This window comes from Nansenia antarctica (assembly GCF_963989245.1).
Source record: "Nansenia antarctica genome assembly, chromosome: 20".
NCBI classification, from domain to species: domain Eukaryota; kingdom Metazoa; phylum Chordata; class Actinopteri; order Argentiniformes; family Microstomatidae; genus Nansenia; species Nansenia antarctica.
Window position 1 is genome coordinate 13,870,809 of NC_137693.1, and position 18,392 is coordinate 13,889,200.

The 18,392-nt window shown below is 45.1% G+C and overlaps 1 protein-coding gene across 1 annotated transcript in view; it reads right to left on the reverse strand.

Annotated features, from left to right (window-relative positions):
- Positions 1–18,392, reverse strand: part of auts2a (activator of transcription and developmental regulator AUTS2 a) — a gene marked incomplete at both ends in the record, with an annotated part of 391,514 nt that overhangs the window by 112,405 nt on the left and 260,717 nt on the right. Inside the window, one exon of the mRNA XM_080549804.1 lies at positions 127–156. Coding sequence (XP_080405930.1) covers positions 127–156 — 30 coding nt within the window. The remainder of the gene's footprint in view (positions 1–126; positions 157–18,392) is intronic.

An 18,392-nucleotide genomic window follows, 5' to 3' on the forward strand; every position in this document is an offset into this window, starting at 1 on the left:
CCACATTATTAAAGAAATCTCATATTTGATTCTCATTGAAACCACATTGATAAAAGATACATGAATATGACGTGCATGGTTGGAACGCCTCGTTTAAGAAAAGTAAACAACCAAATGAGATCTTACCTTGTCTTCTTGATCACTCTCACTGTCACACTGTAAGAGAGCAGAGAAACATGTTTAGAATAACAGGCCATCCATGTGTCCTTATCATCACTCATCCTTCCTTTTATTATATTTCATTCAAATGCACAAGAGTGTACAGAATCCAATTTACCTCCTCAAACGCCACATTTTATCAGCTCTTTAATAGAGCACTGGCTCTTTAATAGAGCACTGAGAACAGATTAGTATTATGGCCGATGCCATTAGGTCTGTCCATTACACTGTTTAGCTGAGACATGGACTTGAATTTGAAACCAACGGTCCACCAAATCTAACCCGCTTTTATTAGTATTCCAAACTCAAAATCCAAGAGCCCTAATGTGCACTGAAACAGGCACTGTGCCATGTCGTGTATCTAATGTGCACTGAAACAGGAACCGTGCCATGTCGTGTATCTAATGTGCACTGAAACAGGAACTGTGCCATGTCGTGTATCTAATGTGCACTGAAACAGGAACCGTGCCATGTCGTGTATCTAATGTGCACTGAAACAGGAACCGTGCCATGTCGGGTATCTAATGTGCACTGAAACAGGAACTGTGCCATGTCGTGTATCTAATGTGCACTGAAACAGGAACCGTGCCATGTCGTGTATCTAATGTGCACTGAAACAGGAACTGTGCCATGTCGTGTATCTAATGTGCACTGAAACAGGAACCGTGCCATGTCGTGTATCTAATGTGCACTGAAACAGGAACCGTGTGATGTTGTGTATCTTTTTTTTCTTTTCGTTTGGACATAATAGTGGAGAGGGCAGGGTGTTGAGACGACAGACACAGAAAGGGGCCTTTCAGGAGCAAAAAAAAAAGAAGAAAATTGCTGTATTTCACTTTTTTCTTCCCAATTTCAATTTCAAGGTCCACTTAATTCTTTATCAACTAATTAGTGTGATGCTGGGTGACCGGCAGCCCTCGACGTTGTGCATATGGCCGAGGAGCAGGGAGGCACTGGAGTCGGTAATGAAGAAGGCACTGGGGGGGAATGTGGGCAAGGGCGGGTGTGGGAGGAGGAGGAGGGAGGGAGGGAGGGAGGGGGTTCAGCCCTGTGCCAGCGTGGGGTGATTGACAGAGCTGGGAGCCAGGCCACGGTGGGCCCCTGCCTAAGCCTGTTTTTATTTTGTCCTTTCTGCTGAGCCGCGGCCCTGCCGAGCTCAAAGGTAGAGGCTGGGCTTCTGGCTCCTCTATTCCCCCGGCTGGCTGGCCGAGAGGGGCTGCCAGCTCAGCAGGAGCACGGCATCCAATTTACGGGCCTGTCCCACACGGCCCCAGGGGCCCGGCCCCCGGCACACAGCCATGATGGTCAGCTCCAGCAGCTCATAAATTATGCAGAGGCAATAAACGCACTGAGCAAACACTCCTCTAACGCTCCCCTGCTCTCTCTCTCTCTCTCTCTCTCTCTCTCTCTCTGCGTCTCCACCCCTCCTTCCCCCCTGGATGTAATACAGTGCACAGTGAGCCAACAGCCAAATATAGACTGTCAGTTGGAAAAATAAACAGGGTTAATGGAAGAGGAGTCAAGCTTCAGATGACATATAACAACACATGTACAAATCATTACAATTCAACAACCCCAGCGCACTATGTACATGTATGTATTTATTCTAGGAGGGGAATAAATGAGAGTGTCTGTGTGTCTCTGCCACAGGCGGCTCCTTCACAGTGGCGTTGGAGCAGACAGGATATGATGAGCAGCATTACTGTCTGAACTACTCGCTGGTGTTTAAACCTTCGGACTGTGACAAGAGTAATGTGGGCCTACACTCATTAGCTGCTTGCCTCTCTGCGCACACCAAAGAGAGCAGGCAGGCGAGGAGTTAAAATAATGGCGACATTTATTTTTTTCTCCACTGTGTTGTGATCCATAAAAAAACCTAGCCTCTCTCTTTCTTTCTTTCTCTCCTTCCCTCCCCCCCCTTCCCTCTCCCCTGCCTGTGCAGCCAATTGCTTTGATTGCCGAGATATAAGCGGGCTGGAATGACTTGCCCTTGCTTGTGAAGCAAATGGAACATGCTAATAGAACTCATCGTATTACCCGATGCAAAAGTGCCATAGCTCATTACTTTAAGATAAAAGGATATCATTGTAGACGGCGAGCAGAATTGACTTTCTGCGGCACGACTTGATGATGATTTAATCAACTGCTCTCTTTCACTTCTCATCCCCGCGCCTGTCGCTTCTGCAGGTGCCACTAAACGAGACACTCACACAAGCTCGTAGGGGAGAGAAAAGAAAAAGAAATTGCTGTCATTACTTTTCTTCCCCGAGAATAGAGGTATGCAAATTTCCTCCGCCACACAAAGGAGAAAAAGAAGAAAAAAAACATAATAAAATGGAAATACCTTTATAATGAGCAAAGTAAAAAACCCAGAGATCAAGCCTGACAGCAGAGGCAAGGCAATTTGTATGTCCTTAAAGCACAGACGCCACGCTCCCTTCACACTGACTGCACTACACAGAGAAAAGGCAACAAATAATGATGAATGCAGAGAAAGATAAAAACATCTAAAACATGTCAGAGCTGCCACTCACTGATAACTGATCGTGGTGCAGGAGCACACAGTATGGCTTAGCCTCCTATCACGAGAGAGAGAGAGAGAGAGAGAGAGAGAGAGAGAGAGAGAGAGAGAGAGAGAGAGAGAGAGAGAGAGAGAGAGAGAGAGAGAGAGAGAGAGAGAGAGAGAAGCACAGTCATTGCAAATCTAGTATGCTCTTCTCCATTTTACTGACTCCATCTTGAAATCCAGAGGCAGTGGATGAAGCCTGGAGCAGTATGAACACGCAGACCAAAGCACGTTTAGCCATACACGGCATCTGTCAGGGTTGCACATTTGGAGGTTTGAGATGTTGCAGATAAACACAGGAGAACAGGAGGGGTCCTGATCGCTGAGCAGGATATGTTTATATATCTACTGAATCTGACGAGGTGAGCCGGAGCTAAACAATATTGGTTTATTGTATTTCAGTACAATGTTCCCCTCTCTGCTGAGTGATTATGGTGTACACTGTACAGTGTCAGAGGTGGGTAGAAATTCAGACTAAAATATTTACACTCTGGACAAAGAAACAAACAACTTTCAGAAAACGTGAATACAAAAATAATCTTTTTGGAGAACGACAACAATGCCTCTGTGACAGGCCAGTGCAGGGGGGGGGGGGGGGGGGGGTTGGGACTAATTGAATGCAGTCATGTATAATAAGGAAACCATTAGTCTTGGGAGGCGGCTGACATAGAAAAGTGATCCTCAGCCCCAGCCCAGCGGTATTTACACAGGCCCTGCATTATACTGTACACTCAGCCCTCAGTGTTTAGGTTAAGTAACAGAGGAATGTCAAACATTACCCTCAGCACTAAGAGCTGTTGATGTTGGCCTGTCTCCGGATCACTTCTGATTGCCCTGCCTACCCCCATACCCCCCCCCCCCCCCCCCCCTCTCTGTTGGCGGAGTGCACTTACACATTTCTCTACAATGTGTCCAAGTATCAAGGATTTTGTTTATATCTGCCTCAAAGTAGGAGAAAATTATTCTTGTCCTAAGGCCTCTCCAGCTGAGAGCAATATCTGGCCAATAGAGACGAGGAACATGAGGAGCGATGCCCTGAATGTTGAATTATTCAGCTATGCTATCGTCTCGAGCAGCAGGGTCCACGCCTGGCTCTGCCAAACTCCCCCCAAAACACCAAACCTATTGTCATAAAGAGGTAACCACATCAAGAACAGAGATGCGTGCGAGGATAGCACGCCATGTTCCCTATACCCAAATCATAACCGTCGATCTGCGGTTCAAATTGCACACTGATCCTCAAATGCAAACAGATGCTCGAGTCAATAAAAGAAAAACTATAATTCATAAACAACCATTCAGGAGGCACACAAAAGGGGGGTTTATTCTAACGTCACGACTTGCCTCTGATCTAATATTCTCTCAAATGTCAACTTCTTACATATGGATGCATTGCGCCATGCCCGTGTCTGATATTAGCCTGAGGGGATTGGTCACTGTCCATGCCCCTGGAATTAATTACAGTTGATATCTGCTTCGTTTAAGGGGCCAGTCGGAGCTGAGGACTGGGGATATGTATCTATGTCGGAGGAGTGAAGGGGTTAACGCTGTGGGAAGGCATGTCTGCCAGCCTGGATGCCTCAGAGCTAGAGGGACAGCATGAAGAATGGCAGCCATTGCCAGGGTCAGCTCTGACAGTGCCAATTTGATGTGCCGCCGTCAAGGGCTCCTCGCTTTTTTTTCCCCTACCCAGAGAAAAGCTGCGCGTCCTGATGGTTTTCTGATGCAAACAGTCGCATCGCAAAATGGTTTCCCCCCCTCCCGCTGCCTGCTCTTCCATCTGCTGCTGGGGCCCGGGCGCCGCCGACCGCCTGCCTGTCACAGCGTGCCTGGAAATTAGCTGGGGAGGAGGCGCTCGCTTGTGCTAATTACATTTTAATCATTGGAAATGTGTTGGCAAATCAAGCCCTGATTGCCATCTTGGAGCCCAGCGCTCCTCCCCGCAGAGCGGAAGGAGGCCTGCGATGCGGCTGAGCCCAGGCCTGCCGAGCCCCGTGCCTCCCCGCGCCTCCCCCGCGCTCCAGCACAATATGGCTGTGTGCCGGGCCTACCACTGGGCCGGGGCTGTGCCATGTTATTCACGGGGAATAGACGGGGGCCGCGATGGTGAGGCGGGGAGCAGCGCCGTGCTCATTCTCACGTCTAGCCCCCACGCAGGGCGCAGTCTGCCAGTCAGCCGCTCAACTGTGAGCTGAGGAGCAGCACATATACCCAGGCTGGCAGGCAAGGCGGGCGGGGGGGGGGGGGATGATGGGCTCAGGGTTTACTACACAGCACCTGCACTGCCAGGCGCACTGGCACTTATTTAATGGATGATGAACGGTATCAATATTTCTGTTAACAATTCCCATTAATAGTTTTTAGACGACAGACTCTACTGTACAGTCCAGAGACAGTCAGAGATGCGTCCCATGATTGGGGGACTCCAGGGTCAGCAGCCGTGGTCAGAATTGGGATCCTGCCATAGACACGTTCAGGGACTTGATTGACAGTAATGGGAAACGCATTCCATGTGAGCTAAGACACTTGATGAACTGCACTCTATATAGGTGCCAACATACTTTCTCACTGAGGCACATTGGAAATTCATCACTTGCTCGATGCACACGACACAGACTCTGCTTTCTCAAAGTGAAATATGGTCAGTTAATACAAAATTGACATAGGGTTTTTCCCATGGGCTTGCATGTAGCAACGAACTGTTGGTCAAAAATGTTGCTGAGAAGTATGTAGAATTAAGAACTATGTAGAATTGAGAAGTATGTAGAATTAAGAACTATATAGAATTAAGAACTATGTAGAATTAGGAACTATGTAGAATTAAGAAGTATGTAGAATTAAGAAGTATGTAGAATTAAGAAGTATGTAGAATTGAGAAGTATGTAGAATTAAGAAGTATGTAGAATTAAGAACTATGTAGAATTAAGAACTATGTAGAATTAAGAACTATGTAGAATTAAGAACTATGTAGAATTAAGAAGTATGTAGAATTAAGAAGTATGTAGAATTGAGAAGTATGTAGAATTAAGAAGTACCGGTATGTAGAATTAAGAACTATGTAGAATTAAGAAGTATGTAGAATTAAGAACTATGTAGAATTAAGAAGTATGTAGAATTGTCCGCTATGTCTAAAGCTTTCAGTGTATTTATGCAGGCAAATGGCTGTGTTGATCCTTGGAGAGATAAAAACCCCCACGCCAAGAAATTCTCCTTCTTCTCAAACCCTCATAACACTTTCTCCCGCATAGACTATTTTTTTGTTGACCAACTTTTCCTGCCAGCTGTTGAGTCATGTGATTACACGGCCATAGTAATCTCGGACCACGCAGCGGTGCTCCTTGATATCAATTTATTTTCTATCAGTCAGAAAGAAAGACCTCTTTGGAGATTCAATTCCCTACTTCTCTCAGATAAGATTTTTTGTAAATATATCTCAGACTCAATTGACTCATTCATTATTTCAAATAAAACAGAAGGGACTTCGGCTTCCCTCCTATGGGAAACCTTGAAAGCTTTTCTCAGGGGCCAAATAATCTCATACTCAATTTCGTACAACAAAGACAAGCAACTTAAATTTGATAACATATGTAAGGCTATTTCTGACATAGACCAAAATCTGGCTTCTAATCCTGACCCAGAACTATGTAAGAAACGACTTGATCTTCAATCACAAGCCAACTTACTGACTACGTCCACAGCTGAAAAACTCTTGTTGAGATCAAAGGCCTCATACTATGAATATGGGGACAAACCTAGCCGTCTACAAGCGCATCAGTTGAGACGACAAGCAGCTGCTCGGCTTATCCCACAAGTTAAAGACAGCTTGGGCACTCTCCAATCTACTCCCTCTAGTATAAATGAAACGTTTGTCACTTTCTATTCCTCCCTATATAAATCAGAAGTTCCAGCTGATACGTCTAATATGATAACCTTTCTATCAAATCTCGACATCCCTAATGTTAATCTGGCTGACGCAGAGAATATGGACAAATCTCTTGACATAGATGATCTTACTAAATCAATTAAACTAATGCAAAATAACAAAACCCCTGGCCCTGATGGCTACCCTGCAGAATTTTATAAGACCTTCAATACCAAGCTTTCCCCTCTTCTACTCGACATGTATAATGAATCTCTAGCGAACGGCTCCCTTCCCCCCACTCTGACACAAGCTACTATTTCCCTTATTCTTAAAAAAGATAAAGACCCAACTGACTGTGGATCCTATAGACCTATATCCCTCCTAAATGAAGACAGTAAAATACTAACAAAGACCCTTTCCGCTAGACTAGAAAAAATCTTACCTAATATTATTTCAGAAGAACAAACCGGTTTTATTCAGAAACGCCACTCTTTCTCGAATGTTAGGAAGCTCTTAAATATAATACATTCTCCATCATCTTCGAGTCCTGCGGAGGCGGCTATTGCTCTTGATGCTGAAAAGGCTTTTGATAGAGTGGAATGGGGATATCTATTTGCGCTACTCAAAAGATTTGGTTTTGGCAATACATTTATCTCTTGGATTCAATTACTGTACACCTCCCCCAAAGCTAGCATTTGCACCAACAACTTTAGGTCCGCCTATTTCCCCTTAGCACGAGGAACAAGGCAAGGGTGCCCCCTGTCTCCACTTCTATTTGCGCTAGCAATTGAGCCACTCTCCATCTCCCTCAGGACCTCACAGCTCTTCCGAGGTGTGTTACGTGGGGATGCAGAATACAGGGTCTCTCTATACGCAGACGATTTACTTATATACATATCTAACCCTGTCTCTGCTGTCCCCCATATACTCTCAATCCTTCAGAGCTTTGGCGGTTTTTCCGGGTACAAACTGAACTATAGAAAAAGTGAATTCTATCCTATCAACAATAGTGCTAAACAAATCACACAAGCCGAACTACCATTTAATATCTCAGCTCAAGGCTTTAAATATCTTGGTATACAGATAACAAACTCATTCCCCTCTCTCTTTTCTGCCAATTTCTCCCCCCTACTTGATCAGGTAAAATCAGATCTCCAAAGATGGGGCAGTCTGCCTCTGTCCCTAGTAGGCAGGATACAGTCAATAAAGATGACGATACTCCCTAAATTCTCATACCTCTTCCAGTGCATCCATTATTCCTGCCCAAATCATTCTTTAAATCTCTTGATAAAATCATCTCCACATTCATTTGGCAAGGCAAACAGCCCAGGATTAAAAAACACACATTGCAAAGAGGCCGTGACAATGGTGGCTTGGCTTTGCCTAATTTCATTTACTATTACTGGGCTGCCAATATTCAAAAGATAAATTACTGGCTTCACTCTCCTTTGACAGACTGGTGCTTGCTGGAAGCTGAATCTAGCTATATATCCTCCCCTCCTGCAATGATTTACTCTAAATTGCCTATATCCCTCTCCAAATTTACCTGCAACCCAGTGGTGTTAGCTACCCTTAAGATTTGGGCCCAGTTTCGTCTCCACTTTAAGTTTGCAGACAGCTCCATTAATGGTCCTATAAATAAAAATCATCTATTCCCTCCCTCCACTTTGGATTCCGCCTTCTTGCTCTGGAAGGACAGAGGCCTTACAAACTTTTCGAACCTCTTTGAGAATAACATTTTTTGTAGTTTCGAGATGATATGCACTAAATATAACTTGCCCCGAAGTAATCTCTTTCGTTATTTTCAGGTCAGAGACTTTGTGAAAACCCAATACCCCGAAATGCCACACAACCAACCCTGGGAAAATCTTATGGCGTTCACACCAGGTCAAAAAGGCCTTATCTCAAATACATACCACTCTCTCACTTGTCTCGACACACACTCTCTAACCAAAAATAGGAACAAATGGGAAACTGAACTCAATGTAAACTTCACTGACGAGTGGTGGGATGGAGCGATAGACCGCATTAACACCTCAACCTCTTGTGCCAGATTAGGCCTTATTCAATTCAAAGTCTTCCATAGGCTTCACTTTTGCAAATCTAAACTCGCAGCAATATATCCTGATGTAGAGGACAAGTGTGAACGATGTGCTTTATCCCCAGCCAATCTTACCCATATGTTTTGGTCATGCCCTAGGCTGGTAACCTTCTGGACTACTATCTTTAAGATACTGACAGAGGTTTTTTCTGTTAATCTCGAACCCTCACCCCAGATAGCCATATTTGGAGTTCCACAAGATTTCAGTCTCCTAACCACCAAAGATTCTAATATAGTAGCATTTACTACACTGCTGGCAAGGCGTAGAATTTTACTAGGATGGAAATCTCCAACTCCTCCTTCAATAGCCATGTGGCTTACAGACATAATGCACTTCCTAAAGTTAGAAAAGATTAAGTTCACGCTTAGAGGTTCAACAAAAAAATTCTACTTGCACTGGCAACCGTTCATTACATATTTTGAGAACCTGACAGCACTTCCTACAAACTGATGCTTTTGTAACCAAGCAGTTTGTTGTCTGCCTTGGCCTCTGAGACCATGACATTTCCAAATAAAACGGACACTAACTTACCTATGAATATATTGTAGCTCATGATCTGACGCCTGAATATGACTTATGTAAGCAGCAATCTCCTACTACATCATTTATACAACCTAGCAGAATTCCTTATGATATTATTTCCCCCCCCCAATTTTTTCTACATTTTATTATTATAATTTGTTCGTGTATGTGTATGTATGTATATATGTATGTATCTATGTATATATGTATGTATGTATGTATGAATATATTTGTAAAAAATATATAATTTCTTATAATTTATTTTTTATCTTTTTCTTTACTTAACGTTTTTTTAAATGTTTTTTACGACCATACAGATATATATGTATGTATATATTATTATTTTTTATCTACTCACTAAATTGTTGGTAAAATTGGTAACTTGTTTATATGTATGTGTGACTGGATGGACAGATCTATATGTATATATGTATGCAGACATGTTTGAGAGGGAGGGGTGGGTGGAGGGCAGGGAGAAAAACTGAAAATATTCATGCCTTTTTCAATGTACCGTACATGACATCTATACTGGAATAAAAAAATATTATAAAAAAAAAAGAAGTATGTAGAATTAAGAAGTATGTAGAATTGAGAAGTATGTAGAACTGCATGAAATGCACTTACAGAAGATCACATTTTACTACCAGACCCCAAATTATGATTATGAATTTTAGCACCAATGATTCTGCCATAGGACTACCTGAAACGTTGCCACTGAGTGTAGAGGGAGCATGTTCAAAAAGTGAGGATGGCAAAATGTACTTTGGAGGAGCGCATCGGCACCAATAAAACAGCACTCCAGCCCTGTGCATCACACAGTGTACCAACAGACCTCCACCCCTGTGCATCACACAGTGTACCAACAGACCTCCACCCCTGTGCATCACACAGTGTACCAACATCACACAGTGTGCCAACATCACACAGTGTACCAACAGACCTCCACCCCTGTGCATCACACAGTGTGCCAACAGACCTCCACCCCTGTGCATCACACAGTGTGCCAACAGACCTCCAGCCCTGTGCATCACACAGTGTACCAACAGACCTCCACCCCTGTGCATCACACAGTGTGCCAACAGACCGCTCCAACAAAACAGACTTCACACATTAGTTAATGTGACAGCAGCTGGTGAAACCAGGAACAAGTCGCCAGACCTAACCCTAACCCTTAATGTAAATAAAATGTCAACGTTATTGAAAATCAATAACACACTCGCTAGTCAAGCCAAAACATTGCAATGCAGTGAGTAATCCCCACTGCTACCTAGTTAGTGTAGAGTAGTGGGGATTACTCACTGAATCCGTTGCATTACAATGTTTTGGCTTGACTAGCGAGTGTGTTATTTCACCAGCTGCTGTCACAAATAGCAATGAGAAAGTGGATGTGTGATTACTAGATGACTACTCCAGGAAGAGTGAAGAAATTGTTTTTCTGCCATTGTTGGCAATGGCCCCTAGTCAATGTTTCAGTTTTGCTTTGTTTGTTTTCTGTTTTGTCTGTCTGATCATTCCCTTAGAATTGTAAAGCGTCCTTGGGTTTTTGAAAGGCGCTATATAAATCAAAGTTATTATTATTATTATTATTATTATTATTATTATTAATGGGACAGTGGAGCTATGCATGGTACAGATGGGAGGTGGAGATACTGTCCAGTCAGACAAGCTGCTCCAGACACACCAAAGGGCTGTTTAAGTTAAACATCCACTTCCTAGGTACCCCAACCATTACCATAGATCTCCATGACAAAGCCCAATGGCTGCCTGTTACTCTGAAAGTATTACGGGTGATCTGCACCAGATACAGTAGAAATCCATTCTGAACCCCTTCACCTAAATCAGGTTAACAGGTTTTACATCAACTGGTCTTAGCTGAACAACTGAACTAACAGCCAGCTTGAATTATGACCAAACTTGAAAAAACTAGATCATCGTGGAACGAACCTGAAACAAAAAGAAAAAGCAGACAGAAAATATTGAACGTTTAAAAGATTGGTGTCAAAAAGAAAACCCACCAACATGTTCCCAAATGGACAGAAATTCAACATGACTTGTGACCAGGGCGGGTCGTTAAAATAAGCCCAGGTCTGGGCCAATGACATCTAACATCTACGTTCCACAGCATCTGCTTGATGTCTAGCTGTCATAGAAAGTATGGAGGGGAAAGAAGGGAAAAAAGAGAGAAAAAAACAACATAGTTGTTGGAGGGGTTCAGACAGTCTGTGCAGTGACATAAGGCAAATGTCTCCTCCACCAGCCAAGTGTGTCCCGTTAGGGAGGACCGCTCTGCTGTCTGGCCCAATATAACCGGCCCTGATCCGCCTGTCCACCCTGATCCAATTGCAGCAGTCCAACATCTGAAGGCAATTTCCTTTCAAATGTAAAACTTTATCCAGACGACATTAATTTTGACCGCAAACGCCGGATTCCAGTCACTGGGATAGAGGAGGGAAGGAGGGGGAGGACTCTACCAAAGAACCTTCCACAAAAGAATAAGAGCTTTATAGTCTATGACCTCTGCTTTCAATACCCGAGAGTACAACATTAAGCGCATTCTTTTTATGTTTTATTCCTCTGGATCCTACCCAGGCTTATTGAAAGAGCATTTGAGAGGGAGAAACTTTCTTGGACAGGGTTCTTTTTTATTATTATTTCCACATTGCTTAATCTCTGATGGTTTATATTAGAACAACACCAATAATGAGGAATTAGAGAGCGAGCGCTCTGGGCCGTCTGGAAAGGGAGCCATTTTGAGGTGTTGGCTCACACGTGGAACAGTGTTTTGTTTGAAGGCAGACACCTCAGCAGACACACACACCCACACACAACACACATTGCACAAGGGGGCTGGGAAAGTGTAGATTTCTAGTGTGTGTGTGTGTGTGTGTGTGTGTGTGTGTGTGTGTGTGTGTGTGTATGAGAGAGTGACTGGGGAGGAAAGGGAGGGTGTCTACCTTTAAAATATCTTGTCAGTTAAGCTGCTCGCCTCAGCAGATGTGCAGGCAGAGCCCTGAAGTGGTGCTTGGCACAGACAGATGGTGCTGCAGGGGCACGGCGCTCAGCTGGTCTACAGGGGTGGGCGGGTGGGCCCCCCCTGCCCTGGCTGGTCCACAGGGTTGGGCCCCGCCCTGGCTGGTCTACAGGGTGGGCCCCCCCGCCCTGGCTGGTCTACAGGGGTGGGCCCCCCCGCCCTGGCTGGTCTACAGAGGTGGGCCCCCCCGCCCTGGCTGGTCTACAGGGGTGGGCCCCCCCGCCCTGGCTGGTCTACAGAGGTGGGCCCCCCCCGCCCTGGCTGGTCTACAGGGGTGGGCCCCACCCTGGCTGGGGCTGGGGGGGACGGGGGCAGGCGCTCTGCCTCTTTGTTTGGGTGGCCCCCCCCCTGGCTGGTCTACAGGCCCAGGCCCCCCCCCCCCCCCCCCGCCCTGGCTGGTCTACAGGCCCCCCCCCCCCCCCCCGCCCTGGCTGGTCTACAGGGGTGGGCCCCCCCCGCCCTGGCTGGTCTACAGAGGTGGGCCCCCCCGCCCTGGCTGGTCTACAGGGGTGGGCCCCCCCGCCCTGGCTGGTCTACAGGGGTGGGCCCCTCCCTGGCTGGGGCTGGGGGGGACGGGGGCAGGCGCTCTGCCTCTTTGTCAGCAGGTAACGAATGCATTTGTTCCACACGCTCCAAGTTCAACATCTCAGAGTGGGGCGGCATCTCTCCATGCTACTGTCAGCCATGGGGGTAGGGTGTGGAGGGGCCTCAAGGTGGGAATTTACTGGAGGTTAACTGACGGGAAAAGAAACACACACACACACACACACACACACACACACACAGAAGCACGCACGCACACACAGAAGCACGCACGCACACACAGAAGCCCCCCCCCCCCCCCACACACACACACACCTGCACCCCCGCTTCCCGTAAGTCAAACTTAATGTAATCGGGGAGTTGGGGGCTGTGTGTGGAGCAGATGCAGGCTTAATCAAAGTGTAATGGAAGGATTTTGAGACAATTACATACATCAGATTGCATTGTTTGTGCCATTATGGCGTGTCCCCTGAGACGGGTCCACTTGGTGTGCATTTTAATTACCGCACACAGCAGACATTAGCATACATGTCAGTTGGCATCTTAATTGCTATCCCAATCTATCCTAACACGCAAACAAAGGTCACACACCTGCTGTGATGATACCAATGTCAGGAACTCATGTGTGGCGTGTTTCTACCAGCAGAGACAAAGACAAGACAATAGATCTGAAGGACATGCACATTAAATAAAAAAATCTATTCTTGTATGTTAAGAAAATATTAAAAAGTGAGTCATTTAAAGCAGAAACTGTTTCAAGCCATTGGCAAGGACACGTAAGCCGATCATATGACTCTAGGAATGCAAACTGAAAATACTGCAATATGATAAGACTGTATATTCATAAGAATAGTATTAAATGACCTGGAGGGAGGCAAGCATATATTGTGTACCACACTGTGGAGGCTCTGTATAAGCCTCTATATAGGTACGCATCTCACTGCTCTGCTCACAGAGTATGTGACAATAAACAACTTTGACTTTTGACGTTGACTGTGTGTGCATAGCATGCATGTGCTTGGGGGCAGCGTTGACAGTTAGCTCCTAACCTTTGTTGACTAGGTATATATTGAAGGGATGAGGAAAAGGGGGGTCAAAGGTCAACTTCAGAGTTTGTTGCCCCTGCAGCCATGGCAAGTAAACAAAGGCCTAGAATATAGAAGCAGGACTGTAGTGATTCTGACTTTGGTGTAATATTGTTCTGTTTGACATATTTCCTGCTTCAACAACATAGTTCACTTTTGATAACAGAACACAGTCTCTTTGTCTGTGAGTGTGAGGTCACAGGCAGGTGTCCAGCATGAATGAGAGAAGTGTTTTTACTCCTTAAGGGTATCGCGTGGGACCCGGAGAGTTTGCTGTCCGCAGAGCCTGGCCCAGGGCGAGATAAGACGGGCGAGGAAGCAGCTTGTTATTTGGTCAAGGTCTCGCCTCTGCACGTGATTTCATACCATACAAGAAGTCCATGTAAACAGCTCACTGTTGCTTTGAAACCAAAAACCTGTTACAGTATTCAAATAATAATAATAATAATAATAATAATAATAATAATAATAATAATAATAACTTTTTTCTCAAAGTGCTCCAAGCATTATATAATCATAATTTAATGATTTAGTCATTTTAAAGGCTATATTAAAAGATGGGTTTTTAGTCTTGACTTGAACATACAGTATGTGCTGAGGTTGCATCCCTAATGTAAACTGGCAGTGCATTCCACAATTTGGGTGCATAAAATTAGAATGCAGCCTCACCAAATCTCTTCTTTTGTACATGTGGTACACAAAGAATGATATGTGTGGTACAATGACAATGATAGGTTGATTTTGATTCCTCCCATAAGAAAAGACAGACCAGCGCAACACAACATCTCACGCAGAACCAGCTAAGAAGGTAACCAGCTGTGAATGCAAAGTAGAATTCTACTTTGAGAAAATGGCTGATCCAGAACTTTCTCCCAAGCACCTGTCCTTGTCTGCTGCATTAGGGCCTGTTTTGTCTGCGCCTAGTTTTATCAATAAAAACATCATCTTGTACTCTGAACATCCACCGTCTGATCCTTGGTTATCGATCATTTAAGAGTCCTTCAATATATACTGCCTGTTCTCCACTCCCCCTGCCCCCAGCCACGGCTGAGAGGGAGGAGAAAAAGGCAAGATTAGGTTATGTGCCTCTAATCACTTATCTCCTCACACACCTCGGCACACTATTAACTTTCACTGTCTCCGGTGACCCCGTGGGTCGTTGCCCATCACATCAAGTTTTTATTAGGGAATTTTCCTCATCATTAGCCATGGCCTGGAAACCAACCATTAATATTCATACTGGCAAACCAAAAATGAGGTCCGCCGATTTTCCATCATTGCTATCTCTGCAGCTGCCACAGTTAACAATCGCCCCCAACACCTTCAGCACATTCACCAGGTATCATTATGTGCTCCATAAAGCTCCTTTCCCTGTGTCTGTGTCTGGGGTGTCAGCGAGGAGGAGGAGGTGGAGGCTCTCTGAGAAGCCTCCTTGCACTGCCAACAGTCTGCCTCTAGTCCCGTCCATGAAGAAGAGTGCTGTCGCTGCTAACAGCCCCACAGTCCCTGCCAAGGACACAGCTGAGACACTGCTAGGTTGTCCTCCCCCTCCCCTCCATCGGCGCTTCCAGTCATCCCGATCTTCCATACAGAACCCCTCTCAGTGCACTCGCATTAAAACCAAATACTAATTTTCCTAATACTAATATTGCAGGTAGCAAAGCCTCTTTCGGGGAGGTTTCGCGAGTAACCGAAAGGTATTGGTACATGTAAAGTAGTGGAGCAGAAAAGTGGCATCACTCATAGACACTGATTGGCATAAACTCCTCTTAAACAACCACTTCATCATTACCTACTACAATATAATATCACAACACGAACACATTCGAGCTGAAGTATGTATTAGGTACATGAAAGTACTGTGGACCTCTGTGATACGAAAAATAGCCTCTGAGCTCCTTCGGTATTATTCAATATGGCCGCCTGCGCATATTCAGATCGCGTCTGCTTGTCCAATGATCAACGCCGTTCTAGTATCCCTCTCTGTGGCGAGAGGAGGACATCGTCCAATCCTCTGGCCAATCAAAGTGGCCGCTCAGCCTCCACGTGGCGCATGCACACACATGCATGAGCTCAGAGCAGCAGCGGTGCAGGCCTCTCATGCTGATAAGACACCCCACGTTCCAGAGCGGATCTTCCCCACACACCAGTGCAGAGCCTCGGTGGTGGCTCCATGCAGGGCAGAGCCTCGGTGGTGGCTCCATGCAGTGGAAACGTCTTTGTACGCCATGGGCGGTGAGAGCAATTAACTGACAACTCCCTGACAGGGCAAGATAAACTTCAGTGGAAAGCACCAAGGGGGAACAGCCTTCATCATAATGCGTGGGACGGGAAACAGGCCATTTAGAGCACTAATATGAAAGGGGGGAGTGCAGGGGGGAGTCAATAATAAATAGTCACGTGAGAGGGGGAGGATCCCTCAACTAAATTAAGGAAGGATGACTCATAAATCATTATAACGTGGATGCAGATTAGATAGTACATGGCGTTTTGGTTGTGCGTATGCTGCTGGTTGATAGTAGTGTACACAGCCACATACAGTACAGCATGGTGCTTCCACAACTGGACCTATAATACCTTGAGCTAGTCTAGTCCCTTAATTAAGAAGGAGACTGTCAAGAGCATTCTGAATAACAAGGACTAACTGTAACAGACCCAGACAGATGCAGCCATTTTAATACACTTGCTGTCTTTATAATAATAAGAATTTCCATGGCAAGAACACTTTGTTTTTCCTCATATTTTGATTTGGTAGCTGTCACAAGGTACATCATACAGTACCCTTTTTATGCAGAATGCAGTCATATAAAAGGCAGAGCTGAGTACCCCTGTCAAGATCTAGCGCACATGCAAACAACCAAAGATGAATAAACATTAGCTGTGTTGAGCGTGCTAGACTTTGAGCCGCCAGGCTTGCAAATATCCGCTTTGTACAAAATAAAAATATTTAATTTGAAAGACTGATGCAAGGCAAAATGAAATTAAAAGGAACGCATGCTAACTGTTAAAACAAATTACTCGCAGAGCGCTAAATTACATTTGCTCCTCCATCAGAGAGATCAAACGAGCCAACTCCGACTCTCTCGCGCTAATTATTTACTGCGTTCACCTCCTTTTTCATCCCAGGGGTGTTAATAAACACTCCGTCTGGCTTTTTGGTTTGTTTGTTTGGTTTATTTATATGTTTCCCATCTCCCCGTCTCATCTATCTCTCTCTCCGCCCGTGCCGGTGGCGGGCTGGGTGAGTTAGAGAGATCTAATGTAATCCCGGGGACGGCTCCTGAAAAACGTGCTCAATTAAAGCAGGATGAGCCCAGTGGGAGCGTCCCTGGGGGAGTGCGGGGTGAGTGACACAGCCCTCTGGTTGGGATTAATTAGCATGCTAAGTGGAGGAGCATGGGAGCAGGCGGGCCACATCCCAGCCAGCTGACATTCCACCTCCCAGATCACAGCCCCATCATAGACTAGCCAGATCACAGCCCCATCATAGACTAGCCAGATCACAGCCCCATCATAGACTAGCCGCCACGCCAGGCCCTCTGTCCGTCAGCCCCCACACCCTCCCCAGGACACATGTGTGGGGATGAGGGGAGGGGACTAGAGATGCTCCGATCAGGGTTTTTGGTGCCGATATCACCGATCACCGATCACAGTGTCGAAAATGGTAATTGAAGCATTCTATTTATTGTGTAGCATTATTTATGTTTTTAATTATTCTTAACACCATTGACATTGTATATTAAGTATTCAAATGAAATTAGGAGATGAGAAAGTATCACAAATTGACAACCATCTGTTTTATTGAATTCACAACCACCTGTAGCTTACTTCAGGAAAAACAAATAAAATGTGAAAATAAAAATCATAATAAATAAAATGTACACTGTCACATCAAATGTGCAACATTCCACTCGAATGAGAGGAACTAGAGGCTCTTAGAGAACTTGTAGCTTATACTGTAGCTTTCCTGAGGAACAATAAACATACCCAAACTAAACAGGCTATAGCCAAATATAAAATACTGTTTCAAGTCAATCAGTTTCAAGTCATATTTAGGAGGAGATAAGACAGCAAGTCAGCAATAATCAATAAAACAAAAAAACAAAACATTGCACCTAAGGAGATTTCAGACTCAAATCTTACTTCTGATTAAGTAGCACGCAAGGACTTTCAATACCACGAATATCATACGGCATTTGAAATATTTTCGCGGCAGCGTATAGCGTGAATCCAGGCAGGAAACAAGGCGTTTGAACCCGGCGTCTTCCACAACAGACAGGGGCTGCTGATCAAGGCATATGGATTCCATTACTTTCGCATTTATTTCCTTTCGTTTCTTGTTGTTGTTGCCGTATGGTTGCTGTCGTTTCAATGTCTCTGTAACAGTTAGCTGAGTGAGTGGCGTCGAACGTTCTTTCGACGACTCTTTCTCTCTGGCCTTAGCGCTCGCCAATTTATCAAACTCGTTAAATTCCTTGGTGTGACAAGCCTTCAAATGCCGTATGATATTTGTGGTATTGAA